This window comes from Poecilia formosa, unplaced genomic scaffold, assembly GCF_000485575.1.
Source record: "Poecilia formosa unplaced genomic scaffold, Poecilia_formosa-5.1.2 Scaffold46, whole genome shotgun sequence".
Lineage (NCBI taxonomy): Eukaryota > Metazoa > Chordata > Actinopteri > Cyprinodontiformes > Poeciliidae > Poecilia > Poecilia formosa.
Genome location: NW_006799985.1, coordinates 2467068 through 2493637, shown reverse-complemented (window position 1 = coordinate 2493637; position 26570 = coordinate 2467068). Strand labels below are relative to the sequence as shown.

Here is a 26570-nt window from a genome sequence, read left to right as displayed (position 1 = left end):
GAGAAAAATCTATTTCCTGCTACAGAAGCCAAGATTTGTTGTTGCCTTTTTGTTAGTTTTCTCCTTTTCATGGAATAATTAGCGTGTTACATTGGGATAACAAAAGTTATCTGGTTCAGATTAAAGCATAATCAGAGTTAAGGTCAGGCCAGAACCATTGTTTGTCGAGAGGTAGATAGATACTTCTAAATGCTGCTCAAGTTTTTCTCAGAATATTGAATAAAAACACAAAGCCCAATATTCAAGTGTGTAGAATATTTTTTTTTATTTTTATATTGTGAATACTTTAGACTTCTTCATAGACAGTTGTCACTCACGTTCAACCGGACATAGGTATTGTACACAACAGTTCTGTAAACATGGTCCAGGAGATCCAGGGTGTATTTGATCACATTCATTAGACAAAGTAGCCCAGTGTACACTGAAGAATATCTTTTTTTTTTTCTAAATAGTTCCTCTCAGTTATACATCAAACAACATGTTAGGACTATAGACAGTTACATTTAAAATACTTTACTTTCACAATTTGCTATAAACAAGTTGATAAATACAAGATTAGATATAACAAAAGAATATATTTATATATCTATGTATTCTCATATACTCCACATATATTTGCTTTTTTGTGTGGCTTAATTCCTTTTTAGTTATAATATTTTCTCATCAACGTAAAATTTCACTTCATTCCCATAGTTAAAAAAGAAGCAGAAGAATCAAATCAATACAAGAATATGACTTCAAAAATAAGTTGTTGGCACTTTAATAGTGATGAAAAATACAAAAGTTTATATGTTTCAAATAAAAACATGAAAGTTGCTGCTACGCAATTATCATGAAATCTAATACATAGTAGAGAGCGGCGTTTTTTAAGTTTTCAGTTCTCTATTTTATGTACGCTTCACCAGAGCAAACCATTAAAGAGTAAAAAAATGTCAACAGTCATAATACACATGCACTCTCTTGTTTTTTTCTCTTCAACACTCTGTATTTCTACTTTCTCTCATTGTTCAGTTGGAGATTAAGTCACACATAGTCCTTACAGTTGCACATAAAAGACAACGAATAATAAAAAGCCCAAGTTTCATAATACAAAACTATCAGTAAAAGGAATTCCATTTGTTTTAGTGAATTTTCCTCCTGCACCCTAAGTTATCAGCTAGGCACTGACAAAGTCCCAGCTTAATCTTCGAGACAAAGACTTGGTACTAAGATTGTTTTTAGTTCCCAATAATCCCTAAAGTCTGCAATGGTTCCACACAGTCTTTGGTCTGGTGCATCTATTATTCCCTTTTTCACTCTAACGCATACATTTTTTCTGTCTTGTTTTTGTTTCCTTTCCTAATTAGGTTAAACTTGATGCAGCTCCTCGATGTCAATGTCAAACAGCCAAGTCAAAACCAAGAAGTTACTACTAACAAACTGTTATGATTTCTGTGTGTTCCTGAGTTAACACAGTTGACTCTTTTTGTTTGTGGACAGACTGTAGAAAACATGGAGTGTCTCACTTAATAAGGCACTGAGAGTTCAGCCTCTATTCTAAAAGAATGGAAAAAAGAAAATGTTTCTTACTATAGTGAATTAGTAGTGAGTAACCAGACACAAACAGAAAATTATGGCTCCCTTTGTAGTAATACAAAGGGATGATTAGATTGTTTGATGCCAAACTGTCATTTGTGCCCTTTCCGAGAAGTAATACTAAGATTTAAGTTTGTGCATAACGGCAGAGAAAGCTATGATTAATTAGGACTATGTATCAAATCTTAACATTGATAATGGTTAATTATCCCAGTGGCTACCCCTACTTCAAAACCTGTAGTGGTAGAAATCTTTCAGAATGCTAACAGGCTTAACCCTGAAATCAAAGTGCTTGAAACCCTTGAAGGCATTGTGTGGTAAATGCATGGGGAGAAGAAAGAAGCTGCTGATAGATACTGGAGCCGACTGCTCCCCGTTTTAGTCCAACCACTGGTGGCACACAGGAAATCCAAATGATGGATGATGGAGTTCTGGGTATTTGTGATCAAATGGCCAGCCAGTGTCTGAGCTAGAAAACAGAACAAAGATTTTATTGAATTTATGACATAATGTCATGCTGTTTTATGTTTTCTTTTCTTTTTTTTTTTTCTTGTTTACATGCAACCTGTGGCTTTTGTAATTCCGAATGTAACCCTGTTGTTGAGAGTTGATCTTTAAAGGACTCCTGCCAAAATGTATTATAACAATCCTAAGACCCCTCCACACTAGATTAAGACTCCCCTATGATCTCTGGGATTTCTAAAACAGTTCGAACATAACTAGGTCACCACCAATTTGTAATTTTAGAAAGAAGGAAAACCTGACTGTAGTGTTCTTTGTACTCTGCACATACGGTTTTCTTTTTGGTGATTTCTTAGTGATCTAAGCACAGTGATATCACATGTTACTATATATGATACATTTCCCTTTAAATAATTGCAGCTTTATTTATTTATTTTTTATTTGAATTGGAGCATTGAGAACTTGCTTCTCTCGCGTGTCCCAACAAGAAATCTACCCATAATTCTGAGGGGTGTGCACCTCTTCCCTGCTGGGACCCCTATGAACCAGGAATGCAATCCATGGCGATATGGATATACAAGAGTCTGAGCATAGAATGATTTTTCGGTTTTAAAAATTTCTTGGGAGTGGTTGATTTTTTTGTTGACACGTGTTGATGCAGGGCCCCATAGCTCAATAAACAGGGCTACTTTGGGGAATGCCAATCAAGTATGGGTATGACGAGTTTGCTTTAAAGGTGGCCAATCCCACCTCAAATTTTCTGATGTCAAACCACACAAGCGGGTGTTTGTCACCCTTCATAGTAAGGCAACACTGATCCTACTCATTTCCTCCAAATTGCACTCGGGGCCTGGTGCATGCTGTCAAAATTATGATTAACAACCATGTTCCCACAATGGACATTTTGTGCAACCTCAAAACAGTTGGAGAAACTTCACTACACATCTAATAGTTGCTCCAACGGTCTCTTACTGCAGCACAGGAGGCCTCTCGAGGGCTGCTTTCGACTACTTTACATCTAAAAATAATGGAGAAAGTGAAGGAAGTTGCCCTTACTGTGAATTGCCGCACATTTCCATTGGCTACCAAGTGATGTTCATGTTCTGGAGTGATGCAGTAGGCTATTTTCTGCAAAACAGGTGATAAGAAAACATCATATGGAATCCTAAAACAAGGTCTCTAAGAGAAATAAAAAAAATAAATGAAATATACTGGACCTTTTACACCGCAGGAACCTTTCAGACCAAAAAATTCTTTACAAGATATATATATCTTATATTTCTATTTATTTATTTATTTATTGTGAATTTGAGAAATAAAAGCACCAAAATGGAATAAAACTTTGAGACAAATTTAGAAAATTTATTCAACCAAAACCTAGTAAGCAGTTTTGCTGTTTTTAAGTTAGATAGATAGATAGATAGATAGATAGATAGATAGATAGATAGATAGAAAAACTCAAATGGAAATACCGATGGGATTTGGTAACTGCTTCAACAGAATGCGGATGATACTAGTAGATTGCCACTGATTAAAAGTAGCTCTTCTCTGGCTTCATAATTGTGACCACAAACTCTCAGTGCTTTGAGGAGATGCACCGTATATTTCCATGTGCTTAAGTCAGGTTCTGTCCCCGATCATATATCAAAAAAACATAGAGTTAAGTTTTGAGTATTCAATTACATATGTTTTCTCAATATCTTTAGTTAGTGTAAATTCTCACTCATTATCACTACATAAATATGCTTAGATACAAACCTCTTTCAAAGTTCCAGGTACACTGAAGAATTTGTAGATGGCGTAAAAGGGAACAAACAGCATGGATGACATGGCTACTCCCCAGCCCAAAATGTTGGCCCAGTAAGGGAAGGTGTAGTCATCATATTTCAGACCTCCTGACGTCAACGTACTGGCTATGACAACAAACTGTAAAAGCAAATGTAAAAAGGTTTTTAGAAAAGCAAAAGTGGTGGACAATATAATAATATCAATGATTTATGTATTACAAAGCCTCTAAGAATTATACTTGTGAACTTGGCTGCTCATATTGACAGTATGAACTTTCTAATTATCTAAAACCTAAAAAAATCTTAGTACTTTTTAATGCATGTTGTCGTCCTTCATCTGCACAATACTTTTCCTCTCTTGCTNAAAACTCAAATGGAAATACCGATGGGATTTGGTAACTGCTTCAACAGAATGCGGATGATACTAGTAGATTGCCACTGATTAAAAGTAGCTCTTCTCTGGCTTGATAATTGTGACCACAAACTCTCAGTGCTTTGAGGAGATGCACCGTATATTTCCATGTGCTTAAGTCAGGTTCTGTCCCCGATCATATATCAAAAAAACATAGAGTTAAGTTTTGGGTATTCAATTACATATGTTTTCTCAATATCTTTAGTTAGTGTAAATTCTCACTCATTATCACTACATAAATATGCTTACATACAAACCTCTTTCAAAGTTCCAGGTACACTGAAGAATTTGTAGATAGCGTAAAAGGGAACAAACAGCATGGATGACATGGCTACTCCCCAGCCCAAAATGTTGGCCCAGTAAGGGAAGGTGTAGTCATCATATTTCAGACCTCCTGACGTCAACGTACTGGCTATGACAACAAACTGTAAAAGTAAATGTAAAAAGGTTTTTAGAAAAGCAAAAGTGGTGGACAATATAATAATATCAATGATTTATGTATTACAAAGCCTCTAAGAATTATACTTGTGAACTTGGCTGCTCATATTGACAGTATGAACTTTCTAATTATCTAAAACCTAAATAAATTGTAGTACTTTTTAATGCATGTTGTCGTCCTTCATCTGCACAATACTTTTCCTCTCTTGCTGTCGGTGAAGGAGGACGCTATTTTCCTCTGCATTCCTCTCTGCAGGGCAGAGAGGGAGCAGAGGAGAGGAGGGAGAGTCCTGTCTTTTTCTATATTTTTGGAGCCTTTCTTGCACATCCTCCAAATCTGCAAATTATGGATCTGGTCAACCAGTCTCTCAATGCAATTGATCAAATTTTCTCGACGAGAAGACTGGGCATAGGAGAACCCTCTTGTCATGCGGGGACACACCCGGATTCACCCCAGATTTATTCATGATAAGAGGATTTCTGCTAGGAGGCTGTGCAGGCTCTCTTTTTGTTATGCAGGATCAACTGTGAGAGCACATCTTCCTGATTGGCTGCCTGAAGGCTGCAGGAAAGCAGCTACACCATTGGACCAGCAGAGGATTGTCAAGCCAAACAGATGTTGATGAGGCCCACCTGCACCATATAAAAGACTCCTGAATCCATTCCTCCAGTGGGGGCAGCTAGTTGGAAGAGGTTTTGTGAAGTTGGCCCTCTTGTTTGGTGTTTGCAACTGCTTTGGCTAGTTTTTGAACAATTTAGTCTTGTTCATTTCTGCTTGTTCAGTTGACCAATTTTGACTTTGCTCTAGTTTAACTTCACAAGCTAGAAGCTCGTGTTTGGGAGGCTTGGTGCTCCCCTTAGCATTCCCTTTGTGTGTTCTATTTTTTCCCCCTTTTGGGTTATTTTGAATTTACTTTGAATTGACTTGTTTGGACATTTTGTAACTTTAATTTGCACCTGACATTCTTGAGTTTGTTAATCCCTTTTGTTTTGAATTAATTGGGGTAAATTGTATTGTTTTGTGGAACTTTCTTTTGTAATAAATCATTTTACATTCCACTTGTTTCTCTGCACACATTTCATGTTAACCCTAGACCTTGGGGGCGTAACACTGCTGTTTGAACTTTGTGGATACCTGGATTATCAACAAATTTGTGACGGACTTAGCTGAACTAGTGAACACTCAGACTGTTGGTGTGGATAGAGACGCAAGTTGGATGTGAGTCTTGCTGAGACTCGCAGTCCAGCTGAGGACTCTAAAACTCACTAACGGGATGGAATCGATCTTGGAGAAGTTGCTAGTTTCGGCTCAGTGGAACAACCAAACTAATTTGGATAACTGGGAACTGAGATGTATTGGAGAGACTTTAGGGAAGATTGAAATTTATAATCTACCTGACGTAAGACATTCTGTATCTGAATTGGCTTTCCCTGTGTTGTCTTGGAAAGGCTGCATGTTTCCAATCTCCTTGAATATATGTAAACATAACGCTCCTTCCCACCTCACCTCCTCCTGTTATCCATGCAGCTGTGGAGCTGAGCACTCCCAATTCCCTGATAACATTTTTATCTGACTTCTGAAGAGAGGCTGAGCAACGTGGTTTCATGACCCTGTGATGTCACCGCCGTCACTCATGTCTTTGTTTTGCCCTTTGTTTTGTCTGAATGTTGCCATTTGCCCTAATGTGTCCTTTCTTCTTTTTATTTTATTTTTGTTAGAAACTGTGGAGTACTCACTTTCAACTCAGAAAAGGAATTAGAGCAAACTTGGAATCCAGACACTCTAGTTCATTAGTCACTCTTTAGATTATATTTTAAAAACTGTAGTGTAGTCACTATTTAGATGCAGAGAGACTCCTATTATTGCAACCCAGAAAAGGAATTAGAACGAAATTAGAATCCAGAAAAAAAATATTCCAGAACAGGAACATTTAGGTTTTATTATTACTTATAAACTGTGGAGTACTCATTACTTTTACAAATTTAGAGCACGCTTAGAAAGTCCAGAATATACTTATCTAGCATCCCAGAAGTCCAGAAGATATTTACTTACTTACACTGATTTAGCAACCCAGAACAGGGATTATAGCTTAGAATCCAGAAAAACTACCATAGCAACTACTTTTTAGACTCCTATTCTTCTGAATCAGAAAAGGAATTAGACCAGCGGATACTTACTTATATTTATCTACCAACCCTGAATAGGAGTATCTAGTTTATTTACTTTGGATCAACATTATTAGCTTTTTCTTCTTTTGCTCTTTCCTTTTGTTTGTTAGTTTGTTTGTATTTCCTTTTAAATCCTGTAAAGCACTTTGTATTGCCTTGTTGCTGAAAATGTGCTATGTAAATAAAATTACTTTTACCTTTACATAAGCAGCTCATGCACAAGCTTTGTGTAAATTCATTTGGCATTTTAATCCATTACTTCATAAAAATAGATGAGATATTTGATCAACATTATATCCCTTTTTACATCCTGCAAACATTAGGGATAAAAACCTGAAAGAAAGGGGGAACGTTAGTTGTAAACTATAGTGGAATGCTAAAGTCGATTTTAAAACATTGTTTTTTATTTACATACCACAACTTAAGCCTGTGCTTTGACAAAAAAGAAAATAGTTACTCTAGAAAAGTGCTTTTTTTTTATTGTTGTTTACTGCAGTTGAATGAGCAAGAACAGGAATTGTGTTTGTGCCAATGCAATATCTGCGCAATATCAATTTAACCATGATGCCTGGTGTGACATTCTTGTTTAAATTCCTGAACAGTGTTTGCTTTAACATTTTTGAAGTGTTGTGACATGTTTATTTTTTTGTATCTGTAATTCAAGCTAAAGCTGCAACAAAACTATTTTCTATCTTGCTATGCACACTGGCATTTTGACAGGAAAAAAAAAATCGATGCTACATGGATCTGAGTGTAAGGAAATATGGAAGATTTTATGGGCCATCAAGTCCTGTCAGGTCTTCGAAGTATGTATGTCAGTTTTGATGCAGTCTCCAATTCTATATTTACAGCGTTCTGCTTCATCAACATTGGTTATGTTACTTTTCTGTGACATTATTGTCTCATTTTATTTATTTATTTTTAAGATCAAGTGAACATCTGGAAACAAAACCTTGGTGCTCTACCAGTGCCCGCAAGTGGTCAGGCAATCAAGAGTTTAATGAATCAAACAGTAATTGAAGAGGGTCAATTTCAAACATCCCACATCCTGAAGTCAAAACACCATCTTCATAAATTATGAAACATTAATATTGGGTCACTGCTGTGATATGTCGACCACCCCGATGTGGATTCTGTAGCATTATTGCAAATGTGAAGTATCCATGATGTATATGAGTTGCGGTACTTTTGTGGCTGAATGGTGGTATGAGAGACTTATTTTGCAACGGCATTGTTTCTTTAAAAGTCATTGAAATAAAAGTCTGATGTACAACAGTGTGACAGATTCCCTTTTTTTCTAACCACTGGATTTTAAACCATTTTGAAGAGAAAATGTAATTAGCAAGCATGTCTCTATAGTCCACTGTGTTTATGTGGGTGATTATGTGATGTTTTTTTTTTTTACATTTTAAAAAGGTTTAGAAAGCTTAAATTGTGTCTTCTAAACATATTTTACATGTATAACTTGGTGTCTGGACACAAACGTTTGAACAAGTCATGATGTTCTATCATTCAAGGCTTCATGTGAACAGTGCAAGTGTATGTACAGTTTAAGAGCAGGAGATAATATGGTGTTAAGTATCTGCAGTAAAAGAAGCGGCAAAGTCCAGATTTTGTTTCCGTTGGGCTAAATCTTAGTGCAAACCAAATTAATTATTTGTCACAATGAAAAAGAGCAGGAACTGACTTTTATGTTATTGCCACAGTCCCCCAACCTACCATTTGGGGTGGGATTTTTGGGCTTCAACCCCCTACTGAGAAATACCTAAAACTCTGGAAAGCAGAATAGACGTTGCTAAGTATTGATGGCTTTGAGGTTCTTGGGGTCCCTGAAATTCACACAAAGCAGCTGTCTAGGACTTTATAGCCATATTCCGAGTCTGGAGAAAGTTACAGGGCTGAGTAAGACATCCTGACTGAAAAATTGCAAACATGCTCTTGATGTGTTTTTCATTATGTATATACACATATGGCACATGTGGGCCGCTGTGGCTCTGTAGGAAAAAAGGAAAAAGTAAACTCAAAAAGTTTCCCCCCTGCCACTTCACACTTTACAAGGCAGGTCAGTCACAAGTTACCCTACTTTTCTGTATATTAGGCTACTGGCAAATTAGACATTTAATGTAAACGCTCTGAGTGGTTGGTATGAATAGAAAAGTGCTAAACCTAAATGTGCTCTGCCCATTTGCTACAGGCCATGTACTAAATGGTATAAGTAAGTTTTTTGATGAATGATGAGTCTATTTTAAGTTTGTCCTTTTTCTCACGATATCAGAGTATAAAATGACAACACCTATTAATTCAGATATGTGGTGTATTTGTCAGCACATATATTTTTTTTACTTTTCCTTTACCAATTTTTTTTAAATAAATGAATTTGTGTTGACATACTCAGAGGAGGGTGTAGAAAGCAGTTGTATTAAAGGAAGCCCATGGCTGTCTGCGCCTGTAGCTGAATTGTTACGGACAGAGAAATGTGCTTCCTCAACAACCCATGCAGATTTAAGAAAAAAAGCTAAAACTGACTGTAAGCTAAGGCTCAAACCACGTCCCTCTTTTTCCAACATATCTCAGGCTTTTCGGTTTGTATTTGATTCTTAGTGAGAGCTTTTGACTTGTGTCTCAATCTTAATACATTATTTAAATCTACTTTAGATGGCTATTCTGATGCAGATATAAGTCAAATTATCCTAAATGAAATTTTCCTGCTGAAAATGAGGCAGTAAATACCACCGATGTAGGCCGCATTTTCTCACAGTGAGTTATGTAGTTGATTATAATCTGGGGGAAAAAGGTTGGATCTTTCAGTATTTTTCTTACCAGAAGAAAAGCTGGGCTGACAAATTTCCAGCACAGCCTCCAGTAAAGCCCTGGCTTGAAGCCCATCATTCGCTCAATATCTTCACTAAAGCGGTCCACACCTGCACAGAGCATGAAAGGTTAAATGGTTTCAGCAGAGGTGAAGCAATATGTTGTCACGCTAAAGACTCGACGTGTGTTTTTGTTCCAAGGGAATCCATTTCATTTCTAACTGGAAACAGAAATTCACAAACATCTAAATTGTTTACTCAATTATTTCCTCAAGAGCACAATAATATTGCCCATGTTTCTCAGGCTGATTCCTACAACGTTGTTTTTATTTCCATGTCTTAAGTTTACAAGGCCAAAAAAAGAAAGTCAATTTAAGACTTTCTGTTATAGTGAACGCTAACTTACCATAAAACCATGCCACTCCAATGGCCTCAATCAGCACACCAAAAAGTATGGCAGTCCCTGCTGCATACTTATCTAACAATGTCAGAACATAGATCCCACCCTACAGAGAAAGATTCAAAAGAAAATGTGTGAGTCTCAGTGTCAAAGTGCATCTTAACAAATTAGATCATCATCACAGTTAATTTATTTATTCTGTTGAACATAAAAAAGTGAAACTCATATAAAGATTTATTGCACACAGGGTGACATATTTCAAGCACTTTTTTCTGTTAATAGTGATGTTTAATGGTTTGCGTCAATTGTTTGTCTTTGAAAATGATAATTTTACATAATCCCTCTAAAAACCTCGGCGTACCTTTTAGTCAATGTCAGAAACTAAACGTGCATATATTCTATGTTCAGTCGAGCTTTTTCATGTTTTATTGATATCATCTCAACACTTTAATCTATAAAAAAAAAAATTGAAAGCAAAAAAGTTCTTTCATTTTCTAACATTTAAATTTATATAAGAAACAAACCACATGAATCCTTCATGAAATCTTTCCCAAGTCTTTCTGTGTTTGAGTTTTACATGCCACAAAACTGTATTATTTTTCTGGCTGCTAATGAATGAATTGGAATGCAAGGGAAATTTAATTGTTGACTTCCTGGATGCAGTTTAATTGAATCCAGTGTCATCAGATCGTGATGCAATAGTTCATTGCTTTTTGCTTTCACTGCTCACTGTTTTCTTATGAAGATGCAAAATCATGAGAATTGAGTTCAGTGCAGTTCAGATAGACTCTTTCATAATGAGTCAGCAAAGCTTGACTTGTATTAATGAAAGAATTTTCATAAAATCTTTGCAACATTTTGAGGAGTTTATAAATAAACTTTAAAAAGCATCATAAATGTTGATACTGACATTAGTAATGCAAAACAGGGCAACAAGGAAGGTTCCAAAAGCTGTGGCGAATGTAAAGAGCTTTCTGTTTCTCTTAAGAATCTTGAAGTCATCTGTCAGGCCTGTGATGACCGCCTCCATGCCGCCCATCTGAAGGAAACAGACAGACATGAAATCCAGAAATGTCTCCAAACCAGACATGCCTACATACACTGAAACGTTCACTTTTTATTTGGTTTGTAAGCCCAAACATTATTATATCATTATTATATCATCACTTTAATCAAACAAGTTTCTATCCATCCGACACATAGCTCTAACCTCTAACGTGCAAAAATACAGTTTGGCTTCAGTTACTGACACTTTAATGAACTGATTATAGTAAGTAAATAAGTAATGGTACATTAATATCTATTAAGATGTCTTAGGATTAAACTCTTGATTTGATTATGTGAAAAGAACAGTGAAAATTTACTTTACAGGGGTGTTTGTGCTTCTCCTAAAATATTACGTTTATTTGACATTGGACTCTAATTACTATAAAGTTTGTTGCTGTTGAAAATTAGATTAGCTTTGGCAGATTCAATATTATATCACTCTGAGCCGTGACACATTAAAATGTTCTTCTTCAGATAAGTCTTTCCAAATACACGATAAAATCAAATAAATACATTCAAGGTATTGTTGATGTAATTTAATTTGCTAATCATCCAAAGTTTAAGTGTTCCTTGAGGAAAAAAAATATGTTAGATGAACATGTGTGTTCGTTTAATATGTATAATATAATTTTTTTACAAGTAAACTCAATCTGTGGTAAAGAGTCTGATTTAGTTATTTTCAGTTTTAATTTTCTATATGCAGGATCTGTGGTTTTTATGACTTTTTTTAATTTATTGATATTATTCGCACCAATACTGAAAAGCAATAACAATTATTTTTTTACTATTTGCATAACCCTTCCTCATAGCTGACGGTTTTGGTTGTCGCTACAGTGTAAATGTAAAAACTGAAAACCCCCCCGAAGGAATATAAAACTCTGAAAGTGTCGTAATCTAAATATGCAATGAATTCACCATGTTGAGTTGAATAACTGAAATCCAAAATCTTAGGAAAACATTAAATAGCACTGGTTTTTCTTGACTATTGGCCTGGAACTAAAACAGCACTGGGATGAATTCCTTCAACAAACAGCACGAATGAAATGTTTTTGTAGATGTTATACAAAAAGAAAAGAAAAAAGGAAAAACAGACAACTTAATTGTATTCACCCTTAAAGTCAATGTTTTTGGCAATTACAGCTGCAAGTCTCATTTGATATGCCTTTGTAGTTTTAGCTCATGTAGCCAATGGAATTTTTCCCCATTTCGAAAACAAAGCTGCTTTGCTGCAAAGGTCCAGCCATTACCATACTGAAAGCTGAAATTCTGCCCCCCATAAGGCTTCCCTCAAGAAATCTGTCATCACCATATTTCTCTGAAACAGTGTCTTAGAATAAATATCTGAGGCTTGCGTTTTCCCATAAATGTTGAAAGAGGTATGTTTCCAGGGACCTACAGTGTGTTTTACAGCATAGCAAAGAAAGGGAGGATGGCTTAAGTTATTGTTGTAATAAAATCTTAAATTTCCCCTCTAAAGGAAAACATAAAGCTGGTCGGACAAGTAGCATACGATCTGGTGAGATTAAACTCTATATTATTTATCTTCAAACTGAACGCCGTCTTACAAGTGCTGTCAAGTTGCAGTAAGTAAAGACATTACAAAAGCATTACAGAAATCTCCTCTTTTCTATTGTTTATGAGGCAGCATTTTAGTTGAATGTGGTAAAAGGTTTTGCTCTTTTTTTCCCCATGCTGGCAGCCGTTATTTATGTGTAGCAGTTTGTAGGTGATCTCCAACTACAACGATTATTGGATAGTTTATGCCTCTTTACCTCCTTGGTGAATGGCAAACTTTACAGCAAAATACATCAAATTATTGGAAATAAACATTCAGTTTAATGAAGCACACAGCAGTTTATATAGATCTGCCTTCACATCCTGGATTAAAGTTCTGAACCCTTCCAATAGTCACTGTATAATTCACATCCTGCATCTTTTTGACAGTTTTAACCTCCAGCGTACAGTGGGTAAGGCTACTCACCGAGCTATCAATGCCCAAAGTCAGCAGCATGATGAAAAACACAATAGCCCAAAATGTTGAGCCAGGTAGTGTTGCAATTGCCTCTGGATAGATGATAAACACCAAACCTGCCCCTGTAAGCAACCAATAATATGAAACACTTTTATTTACATTCAAACTGTTATGTAGAAGTTATGTAAATCATAGCATTGCATATATTTTTTTCTTACCTTCTGTTGCTACATCTTGCACTCTCACATTATGCTTTTGGGCCATGTATCCAAGAACAGAGAATATTGCAAACCCTGAGAAGAAACTAGTGACGCAATTCACTGTGCTGGTCAAGAGAGCATCCCTGGGTTAAAAACACGCAATGATGAGAAGTTAGAAATATATTTTATCAACATAAATAGTTAAACATTTTCACATATCTGAAGTTCTACAGTCTGGTAAAGGGATCATTAGGAGACTTTTGTGTATGTTAATTTATATGTGTACTTTAACTTTGAGTATAATTATTGAGTTGAATTTAAATACAATACAGCTTTTAAATTAAGTAAATTTAGTTTAATTTTAATGGTTTTATCTTCTGGCAAATACTGAAGATTAACAGGAAATTTCAAATCTCCTGATTTGGTGGCTTAATGGATAATTAGAGAGCGGTTCTGTGACCACTGACAGAATGAATAAGGTCGCAGTGACCTCAGCCACCTCCTGGGTTTAAGGAGCAGAAGCCTCTGAATGAGCAATTTCCTTCCATTTGACTTCCCTTTCACTTTCCTTTTGTTCCTATTTTTATGGGCTGTGAACAATTTAAAGATGTTTTCACTGAACACCACTGTCCTGTCTGCTTATTCAGGTCATTAGACAAGTGCATGAAAAGAATCAGGCAAATCTTTAGTAGATAAGAAGAAAAGGCGCATGACTCTGACTGGCCTTCAAAATATGTCAGTTACTTTATTTTAGATAAATGGGGGGAAACATGAAAAACTACATTTAAAAACATGTTTAAAAAAGTTTTATCATTGAGGTTAACAACATAACAATGTCAGAATGTGAGGAATTTGAACATGACGTTGATGAGCCAAAGCAGTCCTGTGTTTTTACAGGGACTTAGTTTTAGCATTTTGAAATGAAAATATTATATTTGTTTGTTACTCTGTCAACAGAAAAAGTATTTTAACCACCAAATTCAAATTGCGGACATATTCCTGATATCCTAGGTGTTAAACCAAGGATTTGTGAAAATGCTTATGTCTGTTCGATGCAAAATGAAAAAAAGAAGAGTAGTCCCCTTAATTGTTAGCCTGATCTTTCTCTACAAGGGTCTGGTTTGTCTGTCTCACTCAGTACCAATTTCTCAGATGTCTTGAACTGCCTTGTTTGAACCCAAAGTTTGTTTATACTCAGCTAGACAACCAAAATAATAACTTTCTAAGGCATTTCAACAAAAATCTGTAGTGTCAAAACAGTTGATTAATTGAAACACAGCTTCCTTCAAGCCTTCCAGCCTTATGCCATCTTCTAAACTTCAAACAGTGCTTATTAAGAGACCTTAGCTCAGCTCATAAAAACAAAACAGTTTCAGTTTTGTTTGGAGGGACTGATACAATGTAACGCAGACATACACATTTGGATATTCTCCGTCTAACAAAGAGTTTTTTCCACACTTCTGTCTGTGCCTGCACTCTGTTTCTACCCTGTCACCCTTAACATAATCTGACGAGTGAACAGCACACTTATGGACTGTTAATGCAGGAAAAGACAAGCTCAAACCCTTTTGTCTGCTGTGAGTTTATTGTTAGCTTTGATGTTGACTGCATTGTTATATCCTCATTTACAAGCTGATTTGAATTTAAGGGTTTGCCAAATGTGTAAGCATAAAATAACACAAAGCAATACAAAAAAAAACATTACTATCATAAATTTTAGTAGTCGTAGTAGAAGTCAGAAACAATTTATGTAGTTTAGTAGTAGTTAACTTGTTTTCTGTACTTGCTTTTTATTGTTAATCCGGTCTTTTCCTTTTCAATTAGTTAAATCGTGTTCATTTGTTTTTGTTTACATGCTCTCAACCTCTAGCAAGACTTACTTGCTATCCTGAACAGCACACTTATGGACTGTTAATGTAGGAAAAGATAAGCTCAAAACCTTTTGTCTGCTGTGATCTGAAGAACAGCAGCTCTCTGAGAAAAATCAACAAAACATGCAGCCTTTGGCTATTATCTGGCAACCCTTCCTGGTCTGTACTTTATCTGTCCTCAAACACTAGGACACTCAAGTAAGCTGGACAGATTAGCATCATCTATGTCTTGTTGTCTAGTTGCAATATGGAAAGCAATGCTGCTTAGAAACAGCAGGATGTTGCTGTGGGCTTGTTTGGGATTATCAGAAACTCACTGTGAGCCTCCTTACCTGTAGCAGTTGTTGTTAAACTTGTTATAGCTGGAAAACGCAATGAGGACACCAAAGCCTGCTCCCAGTGAGTAGAATATTTGTGTAGCAGCATCGATCCACACCTATAGGTTAAATAAGGCAGTTATTGTTCATTATGAATACACAAGTAGTTAGAATGAATGTTATTTATTTTTCAATGATATGTATTTTAGATAGTTAATTTCTTGTTTTCCTTCCTCACTTGTATCCAGGATAAAATTGGATTATATCCTCTTGTTTCACAAAGAAAAACTGCTTATTCTGGCTTTCATACTAACTATGTTTAAAGATAACATTCACAGTGTTCGTACGGCAAAAACCTAATTTTCTTAACCCTTTTAAATATTCGTATACCCAGTTGGTGGAATGTTCCCTTTCCTCCTTACCTGCATTTAATAACTGCAGAACCAAATGAGTCTAGCTTTTAAGTGTGGGGAAACCAATTGTCTGCCTAGTAGTGAGTAGTGTTAGAGAAACAATATTACATAAGATAGCAGAGTTCAATTAAAATAAAATCATGCATTCAATAATAAGACAAGAAATGTTAAAGCTAACATTAAAAAAGTCTGCTCAAAAATGAAACTTTGATTTTATCTTTTTGTTTGCCACTTTCTACAAGTGTGGCAGGACTCATAAGTTTGTAACCTCTCTCTCTGACCTCTAGGTTGTTTAGTCGGTTGAAATCAATGTTGAGGTAAGCTTTGATCCCCTCCATGGACCCTGGTAGAGTTATGCCTCTGATGAGCAACACAAACAGGACAATGTACGGCATAGTCGCTGTGATGTACACGACCTGAAAATATGCACAGAACAAATAGAACATTGGTTATCCAAATCACCATCGTACTCCCCAAAATAATCCAACGTTTGTCAAATAAATACAGAAAGACTGTTCTTTTTTCTCAAATAAAAAAAAAATGTAGGTATCTTAGAACCTTAACACACAACAGCAATAATTGTAATATCACTTTTATGCTCGCTTAAATTCCATGTTTGTTAAAAAATAAATAAATAAAACATTGACAGTGGGCTGTCTTGCTCAAAGAAAACTCTTTTTTTTTATAAGCAAAGTTCCAGTTGGAGATAACGGTTGGTCAGCACCTGACAGCTGTTTGTCCAGATGATCAAGCACAGAGTTTACTGCAAGACATAAACTCTCTGATGATGCTGTGAATATCAGATTTATAATTCAGTGGAGTAATGACAGTATTGGTCACTACCATACCATATGCTTCTAACTGTCAACAGTTAGCTTATGAATAATATGTCAAAAAATAAGTACAGGTGGCCCATACCTTCCCTGAAGACTTGACACCTTTCCACAAGCTGAAGTAGAGGATAAATACAACCACAACCAAGCACAGCGTTAACTCCCACCGAGGCAAGCCCAGGTCCTGAATACCTTTACTTTCATGGAGATGCAACACACCCCGTCTGCATAGGAGAGACAAATCCAAATCCAAATGTCATGATACCCAGAAGCCATTGTTAGTTTTGGCATACCCTTATTTATAGATAATGTTAGTTTTTGATTCAGTAATCTGGACAAGACTCAAAAGGTGCACTTACATTTTTTTTATGGATTATTGCACCCAAAATATTTTCTGAACTTGAAAAAGAAAAAAAGCAACTGTTTTTTTCACAACAAGATTCTTAATTTAAGTTGTCTATTAACGTGGAATGGAACTTACTTACAGGGATAGCGTTAGGGTTTCTAAGTATCTTAGCTGCAATCTTAAATCTCAGTTTGTAGAATCTAGCTGACTATCATACTGACATACACACACCTAAAACTGCTGTCATCGTTGCAATCAAAGTCATAGCTATTTACAATGACTAGTTTGTTACTAAAAATCCTTATGTGGTATGTTGCACAACAAAAAGTAATAAACCCAATTAAAGCCAAGCACACTTTTTGAAGCAGGTGTATTCAAATGCTTAAATGCAATGCTCAAAATAAGTTGCAAGAACTTTTAGTTGAACAGATTTTCTGTGTCTGCAGACTAAAACTCAGTCGTTTAAGATTTAGCTGTTGTTGATCTATGATTCTTTGATATATGTTGACATGTCTTTTTGTTAAACTGAACCACCCAGTCTATTGGGCCGCCAAGGGAGTTTTAAAACAAGTTTTAAATAGCTATCAGAGGTTAAGATGGGAGGAAAAGAGCAGGGGTGATAGCACTCCACCCTCGGCTAACATATCCAACCTGTTGATTTCACTTCATCTTAATGTACCATGGACAATACGCTGGATGAGACACATTTAATAACTCCACTTCGTTGATATTCAGTATTGAAATAAAATTTATCTCAAGCTTGTTGACACTGTGTACAAAGGCAAAAAAAAAAATATGATCATTGATTTTCACAGAAAATTAACTACTTTTGTTTCAACACCTTGCAGGTTCACATAAGTAGATCAAAACTGTCAAGATTAAATTGCTAATATTGAATGTTTTCTTCTGTCAAGCTGTCAGCTCAAAATGGACTTCCAAATTTACTGATATCTTTAGTTCCTGTGTGAATTTAAATAAGCAAGGAATACTCCAGAAAGCAGTATGAGCTCTAATCTTATCTTCATAAACTGTTATTCTACAGTTTTTAAGAATGCCACAGGATAAAATCTTTATACAGCCTTCTGATCATCACTTCTTTGTTTTTACATCATACATGTATGTTCTTTTAAAGGAAGGCTCCGTCAACTGCCTTAGCTGATAATTTTTCAGGCAAGTGAAAAAACATAGATACATTGGTTTTAGGCTGTCTTTTTTTTGGGTAATTCATAGTTTTTAATAAGGTGAATATAACATTGCTGTTGATTTTTGCTTTATAAAAAGAGGGGATCCTTTATTTCAACTTCACTTTTTTAATTCAAGCTTTTTCATTTAGATCCTACAATTTTGGAGCTGTTGGTAAGAATATATTACACAAGGACATTTTGAAGAAGAGTGTAGAGCACAGATTCTAGGTGTCACCTGGGATCTCACCACATACCAATCAAAACAGCCAAGTATCACCAATCTTCAGTTTCGTAGCAGGGTCGATCAGAGACTTACATGAAATTAGCTGCTATAATAAAGAGTTCAAGATACCATCAACTGACCCTTTGGAAGAGAAGCAGGCTATTTTCCACCATATTGAAGAGAGCACACGAAGTACTTGTTCAAATCTTTTACACCATACCCAGATGAAGAGTATGATGCCAAAGAACTCAATGTTGGTCCCATATGAAAGTCCCAGTGGTGTTTCTCGAATTCCACATTTGTGAGAAAAGAACAGAGAGGGCTTTTCTTCAGTCACTCACAAACAATAAGACTCCAATCCTAAAAGAACCTTTTCCTGCAACTTTTGGATATGTTTCCATCTCAACACACCTGAAGTTAATAATTAGGTCATTAGCAGGACTCTGTTGGAGGAGGATTTCATTTGGGCACATTGAACCAGGGAAATTTCTAAAAGTTTCAGGAAAAGTGCCCTTTAAGGATTGGAATTTAAGTCTCCTGGTTAAATAGTTGTTATGGACGATTGGAGACCTAAAAATGTAACTTTTGCTGCAATCCTCCATAATTCTGACTGCGCATAGTGGAGTGGTAAACACTGGTCCTCCTTAAATGGAATATTGACCAACATATTTGATGTGTATTGATTTTGATGATGGCACTCAACAAAGTGTAATGCCTGTTACTGTATTTTCAATTAGTGACCATATGTTGTCATCAGTTTTTATTTTCGTACTATTATGTAAAGCACTTTGAACTGCCTTGTTGCTGAAAGCTGCTATATTCATAAACTTGATTGTCTGATTGAATGATTGTTCTTGTGGCAAGTGAGATGGGCCTTTGAATTAACTGATAAGGACACACAAAAGAATAATTAAATTAAATTAAGGGATAAAGAAATACATAATCATGTCTTAAATTGTGGCCAAAATGGAATTAATTATTGATAAATATAGGAGACTTCTACACAAATTTTAAATCTTTGGGAGAATCCTTCAAACATGTCAAAAATCAAACATGTTACATTACTATAAAAAGTTATCATTACAATTTTTTTTATTAAGTCCGAAAGAAAGGATCTGTGAAAAACTTCAGCATTTTTTCTTTCTTTTTTTTTATGGGAAATTATACATTTAAAGATTTATGGTCCTGGGAGGCAGAAAGCAGCATGAAGACATCAGTTTATGTGTTAAAAAAATGTATATTGTGCTCTGATCTGAGGGATTTGTGTTAGAGTTGTGTTGCAATGCCCCAAAGGCCTCTCACCCATCTGATTGCATTGATAATGTACTTCTAGTAAATGCAGACTGTAACATCAGCACAGTTCCCTTTGGCCCTGTTACTCTAAACATATTTAGTCTTATCATCACTCAGGAAGCTGGTTGCCCTGCCATCCTAACACCCGCTGCTACCATTTGTTGATCTTGGTGTGTTTGAGTTGCGTGCTGTCAGGTCTTAAATAACAAAAACTAAACATCATGAGGCAGCTGGGCGGTCTTGTTTCAATCAGCTACATTTCACTCATTACAAAAGATTTTGTCCTTGGTGTTTTAGAAAACAGATTTTCAAAACCAATGTATCTCTGTTATTACACTTTCAAAATTACAATAATATTGATTTATAGAGTGTTGTTTCCACAGCTTTAAACCAGATGTGGCTGCTGCCGACTACAACGAAAGAGAATCGCTATGCTTTACATAAATTAGTTTGTATTGCATTACTTTCAAGAGAATCATATGTTTGGGGGGGCGTTCTTTTGGAAATTTGCTTTTTTGGGGTTTTCCTTTGCTTTTTATTTTTTTCCCTTGCATTTTTGTTTTTAACCTTTTTTTTTTTTTAAAAAAATAACTTAAGACTTTTGACTTTGCATCACAGCTGTATCTGATGCCTAGAAATTGGCCTCTGTCTCTTTAAGGAGCTCCTGCTCTTTCCAACACTCTGCCTTTAACACTTCGTCTCAACAATGCCTCTCCATTATGCTGTTTACAACAGTTCTTAGGAGCATTGGTTGAAACTCAAAACCTTTTGACTTTCAAGTTTCAAATATTAATTTATTCTATATACTAAAGTTCATCATCCATGTTTACTTAGATGTCATAAAGGACTATCCTCTTTTTGTTAAAATACTCTTATGATTTCAGATAGTGTTTTTTTTCTTGACATTAACAGCCTTCTGTAGTGCATTTTGACTAAGGAAATAAGTCAGATAGACCATAAACTTTGTAGGTGTGTTTTATATGTATTAAGAAGCCCAGCTGGAAAGCCTAAACTCCCCTCAAAATAAAAGTGTAAGATTAGGTGTGACGTCAGCATGAAGGAATGTTTCATTTGAAAGTTTGTTTTACAAATCAGGTTTGCTGCATGATGGCTAGCCTACAAACTAAGCTCATGAATGTCGGTGGATGCAGAGGAGTGCGAGATGTGAAGCAACTGAATTGTTGACTCAGTTGTCCTCCCTCACGCTGTGCTTTGGCTTTGCTCCTGTTCTCAAAGCTGCAAGCAGGAGGATTTATTATCCCCTACAGTCGCTAGCCCCATGGAAGATCTGTCTCAAAGTGCCTTATTGTTTTCAGTCTGCACATGTTCCTGTCCTTTAATGTAAATACAGCGTGAAAACAAAACGAAAAGATATATTTTCAGTTTGGGTTTTATGGACCATGTTTTGTGTCTGTCTGTAATCCCATCATTTTTTTGAACCGTGTACCTTCCATGTGAGCATTGAATCCACGTGGTTAATAAAAGTGTTTACATACCTCCAATAGATCAGGTTTGGAGTTTCGTGGAAGATGGAATATTATCCAGGGATACAGTTTAAACAAACACCAAAAGCCGGGACGTGTTGCTCAACGGAATGGGATCAGGTCCTTATTAATCCGTCACTTATTGGCCCTCATAGTGTTCTATGTTTTCTACACTTCAAACCTTGCATGTGTCCATTGTATTGTCCAAGTCCAAGTCATCTCACAGACTTCCTTTGAGCTATGCAGTCTTCACAGAAGCTGAGGAAGAACTGGCTGTCTTTGAAGTATAAACAGATGGGACTCGTTTCCAGCACTTCAAAGAGAGCATTTGAACTTTTTATGTATACACTTTTTGTAGCGCAAACACTTACAGCTAGACAGTTTTAGGTTGTAAACTCACATTGCACTGACCGGTTGCCCATTTCATACTGACAGGAGCTGTTTTACATGGGTTTGGATGTTGGTATAATGCAGACACAGATAATAAAAAATATTCCATTGCAGGTTGTGATACGTTACCTATCTATGTATGGGCTTACAGGGCGGTGTAGTCATTACCATTGTTGCCTTGAATATAGAAAACCAGTTTGTTTTTTTATCCTTGTACATGCGTGGGATCACTTTGGGTGGATTTTATCTTGCAATCTAAAAATATGCATCTTCGCTTAATTAACCACTTTAAATTGCCTTTAGGTGTGAGTGTGTATGTGCAGAGCTGTTTGTCCCATCTGGGTGACTCCCAGTGACTGCTGGAGGTAAGCACCAGTTCATTCTGATGGCTCTGGTTATATCACCACTACAACAAAAATATTAAGGAGGCTTCCTACTCCTCTTATTAAAAACATGTACAGTGTGACTTCCTGTTGCTGCAATAACAGATGACATTATATTAGGATTCCTTTACACATCGTGGCCAGGCATCCTAATAAATGTGGGCTCCACAATAAGTCACATTTTGTGATAATACTGTATAATTATAGTGGAAAGATTTCACTTACTCGTAGTACTCAGCTGCTGGGGTGATCTTGTACTTGGCATAGGTGCCATTGCCGAGGACAGACCCATTGATGTGTTCAGGGTCAGTGCAGTTTGCGCTGTTCCAGGCATTGTGACATTTGAGCCATGGGAGCTCACGTGTCATGGAGGAGAACAGGTAGTGGAGTGACCAGGCAATGATGACGTTGTAGTAAAAGCCAACATACAAGGCTATGACAATCACAGTGTAGCCCACACCTGACAGAAACAGGAATAGTTATAAAACAAGAAAAATATAATGTCACATATTTACACTAATCAAATCACGCACATTTGTAACTGTTTAACAGGTAAGGTGGAAAGTACAGATATGTAAAAAACTCCCTTTGCAGATTATTGTGTCCATATGCAAATAAGTCTCAACATACACATTCATTAGTGACAATCATTTATTGTCTGGTTTAAATTTGAAGTTTTTTGTCTGGCCTTAGTATCAATTAGAGCAGGTGGATGTAAAACCGCCCTTAGCTATTGAAAACTCAGAACCTAAATTAGTGCCATCTACAATAGTAACTGTTCATCATTTTGAGCTCTTTTAGGGGAAAACATGAGGCCTGTGTTGTGTTATTCTATCTCCACTGGAATGTGACGTCTTCACATGAAACAGAGGAGCCTCATAAACCCTTCACCTGCTCATTCTGTTCAGGAAAATAACAAACCCTCCCACCTTGTTGCTGAAGCCAACAAAAGCACCAACTCATCTGAAAGCGCCTGAAAATCTACTTTTTAGATCTCCTTCTTAATGCATCAAATCTCCTTTTGTAGGTAAATTTCTCAAAAATGTGCCACAATGTTAATGCTCAGTTAGATTTCATATGTGATTTATAGACAGTTAATGTGTCTGAGTAAAAATCACAGACAATGACTCATTTTCTATATTTTTCCACAGTGATTGCTAGTGCTGGTATGCAGGACAATTTCCATTCCCTCACTTAAGTGAAACAAAATGTAGCAAGGAGCCAGAATGTTGCGAGTTCAATGAGAGCGAATGAATGACCTGCTGTGACAGGTTTTAGTTACAAGGGACTCTTTTCTACCTTTGAGGGGGGCAAAGGAGAAGAACAAAACGATAAAATTAAAGGGCAAGGACACATGAGAGGCCGATAAGAAAAGAACATGCTGATCTGTAAGTTTAAAAGGTTACAAAGAGACTGAAGTTGATACGTCGTGTGTGTTTGAATCTGAATGTGAGTCCTGTAAGTCTGTGTATGTTAAACCAAAAGTACCTTTAAAGATTGGGCATATTTTCCAAACTGTAGCTGCTCCCTCCCTGTTGTATTGGCCCAAGGCAAGTTCCATGTAGAACAGTGGCATCCCAGCAATGACCAGGAAAAGAGTATATGGGATTAAAAAGGCACCTGAAAAGACACAAATCATCAAAACCAAGTGCTTTTCTTCATTTTTCCTTGAGTTTGACTTTTTGTGATAGGAAAATGTTGACAAGTGCAGTGTTATGGATTAAGAAGGGAAACAGGGTGGCCAGGGGGCTTGACATTCTTAGAAAAATAGTGGGAAGGATCAAAGCTATTTTCATGCTGTGCTTCAGAGGCACATCCACCCCAACGTAGGAAACCAGCTTTGATAATTGAATTGCTCTTGACACTGTCCATCACAGGTGACACATTATCTCCAGTAATGAATAAATATTCGCCAAAGGCCAGTCTGATTGACAGTTCCATGCTGGGGTTGGACCACTGAGGGTGCAGAGTAAGAACATGTTGATTTTATTTTTACATTTGAATAGAATATAAAAACAAACAGAGGACAGGGCACAGCTTCCAGTGAGCCCTCCGTTGTCATTGACACGGGAGATTAAAAAAAAGCAGCACTATTTTAAGCAATGCTTTGTTGGTTTAGCTACACAAACTTATTCTTTTCCCTCTCACCACACTGCAGATTCAGCATTCAATTGTTTTTTTGTTTTTTTTTTCAATCAGTTGTCATGAGCCAAACACCACTTACATTCAAGGTTCAAATATCAGAGGATGACCTTAAACATCACCGATTGAGGCATTTCAAAGCGCAAAAAAAACCAAACAACTAAATAGACTGCTGTCTGCAGAATAATTTCAGATTCATGCAAATGAACTAAAAAGAAATCATAATAATACATGTCCAACAACCTGTAACAGCACACCTGACATTTTGCTTGATGATCTTGGTAGTTGTTTAAAAATGCTATCAGACACAGTCAAATTATACACTTCACTTTGCGCATGAGGAAATTTAAAATGGGGCATTTCCTCGATCATGAAAGCAAAAACCCGCCTCCCGGTTTATACTCCTGGGACTATTATCGGAGATTAAAGGCGCTAAAATTAGAAACAAAATGATTAACTTTGAACATCAAAATCACAAACATGTTTTAGCCTTCTAATGAATCCACGAATTGTAAATGTTGCAAATGATGATAATAATAAAACAACAACAACAACAACAATAATAATAATAATAATAANTTGCAAATGATAATAATAATAATAATAATAATAATAATAATAATAATAATAATAATAATAATAATAATATGTGTATTTAAACAGACAATATCAGTACAGAAACACAAAAATCTTCTCTATTATATTTTCGCAGCATTAGCATTTATTTTAAGCCTAAGAGCTTACTGCTTTCTTTTGCTTTTTTTTTTAGCTATTTTACGCACATTAGTGACGAAACACATTGCTCACTCACCTCCTCCGTTTTTGTAGCACAAGTATGGAAATCTCCAAACATTGGCCAAGTCCACAGCGAAGCCAATAACGGACAAGAGAAAGTCTATTTTCTTGCCCCAAGTTTCTCGGTCGCCCTCAGGAGACGCTCCGGGCAAACCTACGCGGTTCCCAGGGGTGGAAATAATGGAGGAGCTGGTGTACTGGACACCATTCTGGTCCTTGACCAGTATCAGTTCTACCTCTTTTTTCTCCACATCGCACTGTTTCAGCGGTGCGACCGATGACAGTTTGTGCTCTGGCAGGATCTGGATGTTCATCTTCTCCGCGATGAATGTACGAAGCCCTCGCCAGTGCGATGGTCTCAGAGCTCCCTGTGGGTCCTGGTAGAGCTGGCTTTCTGAGTTGATGCGCTTTGCAAAAACAGCAACAAGGGACTGTTCCCCACCGTAACTACAGGTGACACCTCCGTGTTCATCGGCTAGAGAGGAGAAGAAAGGGGGAAAGAGTTTGGAAAGGTTAGGGATTCGTGCGTAAAGTTTACGCATCTAGGAAATCACGGTTTAGAGCCTCAACAGGGGGATAAGTGGCATAACCATGTCTACAGCAGACAGACCTGATGTCCATGTGCTTCTGCTACAAGTACAACATTAAGATGAACTATTATCTCAAATTCACAGCAATACAAAGTGTCAAGGGTATTCTACACCAGTACGTCACCAAACGTGCTGAGGACATTACGCAAGATTGAGGCATATCTCATCGAAATTAAGTCCAAGATAAAAGGATATCATAATATGAGTCAAGTTACTAAAGCAGTGCAAAGACAGCTCTTCAGCTGCTATCCCGTACTTGATAAAACTAAGGACACCTCTCCATGACCCGATGCTGCTGCGCTCCGGATGCGTCTGAGGGAAGACTGCCCATTCTGAAGGAACTTTGAGACTCGCCTTCTCAAGCTGAGACGATAAAAAAAAATGCGAGCTTTGAAATCTGTTTTCTCTCTCTCTTCCACGTGATATTTTATAATTGGAGATTTTCGTTTCTTCTGTTGAATGTTAGTGTTGCATGACCGCCAAGTAATAAACTTTCAGCTTACGACTGCGCATGATCCAGGCGGTTTAAAAGAAGCATTTGAGGCTAACTTTACTTTGTTTTCAAGTGGGAAAAAATATGAATAAAAACTTCCACTTCAAAGACTTTTTGGAGTTTTACATTAGAGCAAAAATGTAAGATGATGTATTTCTGTCTATGTGTGATTTTAGAGTTTTGACATTTTTGGTGTGCAATATAAGTTCACCTTCTCCTACGGTTCCAATAAGCACTTGAATTTAACATGCAGGGAAACTTTTTTAATGTTTTAATTTGGACTTATCTGTTTCTTCTCTTCTCTAGACATATTGAATTACTGTTTTCTAAGAAGCAGTAAAAGCTTTGTGTCCCACGTGTAATTTAATCCCACAGCAGCTTTGGCCAGGGGCAATGATTTCTATTAGATATGGTTGATCAGTTCATCCCATTAAAGTCAATGAATGTCCTGTTTGCTTTCCAGTGCTTGTTTTATAAAGCCCTAATAGGGCTGGGTTTTTTTTGGCGTTTTGTTTGTGGAGACTGAACAACCACAGCGCGG

The 26570-nt window shown here is 36.5% G+C and overlaps 1 protein-coding gene across 1 annotated transcript; it reads right to left on the bottom strand.

Moving 5' to 3' along the window:
• Positions 1-240: 240 nt before the first annotated feature.
• On the bottom strand, positions 241-26570 carry slc6a2 (solute carrier family 6 member 2). The gene is made up of 15 exons (XM_007552198.2): positions 25793-26570; positions 24963-25421; positions 23498-23629; positions 22235-22469; positions 16792-16930; positions 16155-16289; positions 15476-15579; positions 13291-13415; positions 13082-13194; positions 10964-11092; positions 10060-10159; positions 9664-9764; positions 4494-4661; positions 3094-3165; positions 241-2044 (listed from the first exon to the last, which is right to left on the bottom strand). The coding sequence occupies exons 2-15, from the start codon at positions 25258-25260 to the stop codon at positions 2021-2023; spliced, it is 1875 nt and encodes a 624-aa protein (XP_007552260.1). The 5' UTR covers positions 25261-25421; positions 25793-26570; the 3' UTR covers positions 241-2020.

What these genes read in the sequence shown, in the direction of transcription:
- slc6a2 (XM_007552198.2), bottom strand. Translation starts at nt 25,260, where the DNA reads ATGAACATCCAGATCCTGCCAGAGCACAAACTGTCATCGGTCGCACCG. An exon ending in GCAAGATGTAGCAACAGAAG is followed by an intron (nt 13,195 to 13,290) that starts GTAAGAAAAAAA and finishes GGTTGCTTACAG; the next exon opens with GGGCAGGTTTGGTGTTTATC. An exon ending in TGGAGTGGCATGGTTTTATG is followed by an intron (nt 9,765 to 10,059) that starts GTAAGTTAGCGT and finishes TGCTCTGTGCAG; the next exon opens with GTGTGGACCGCTTTAGTGAA.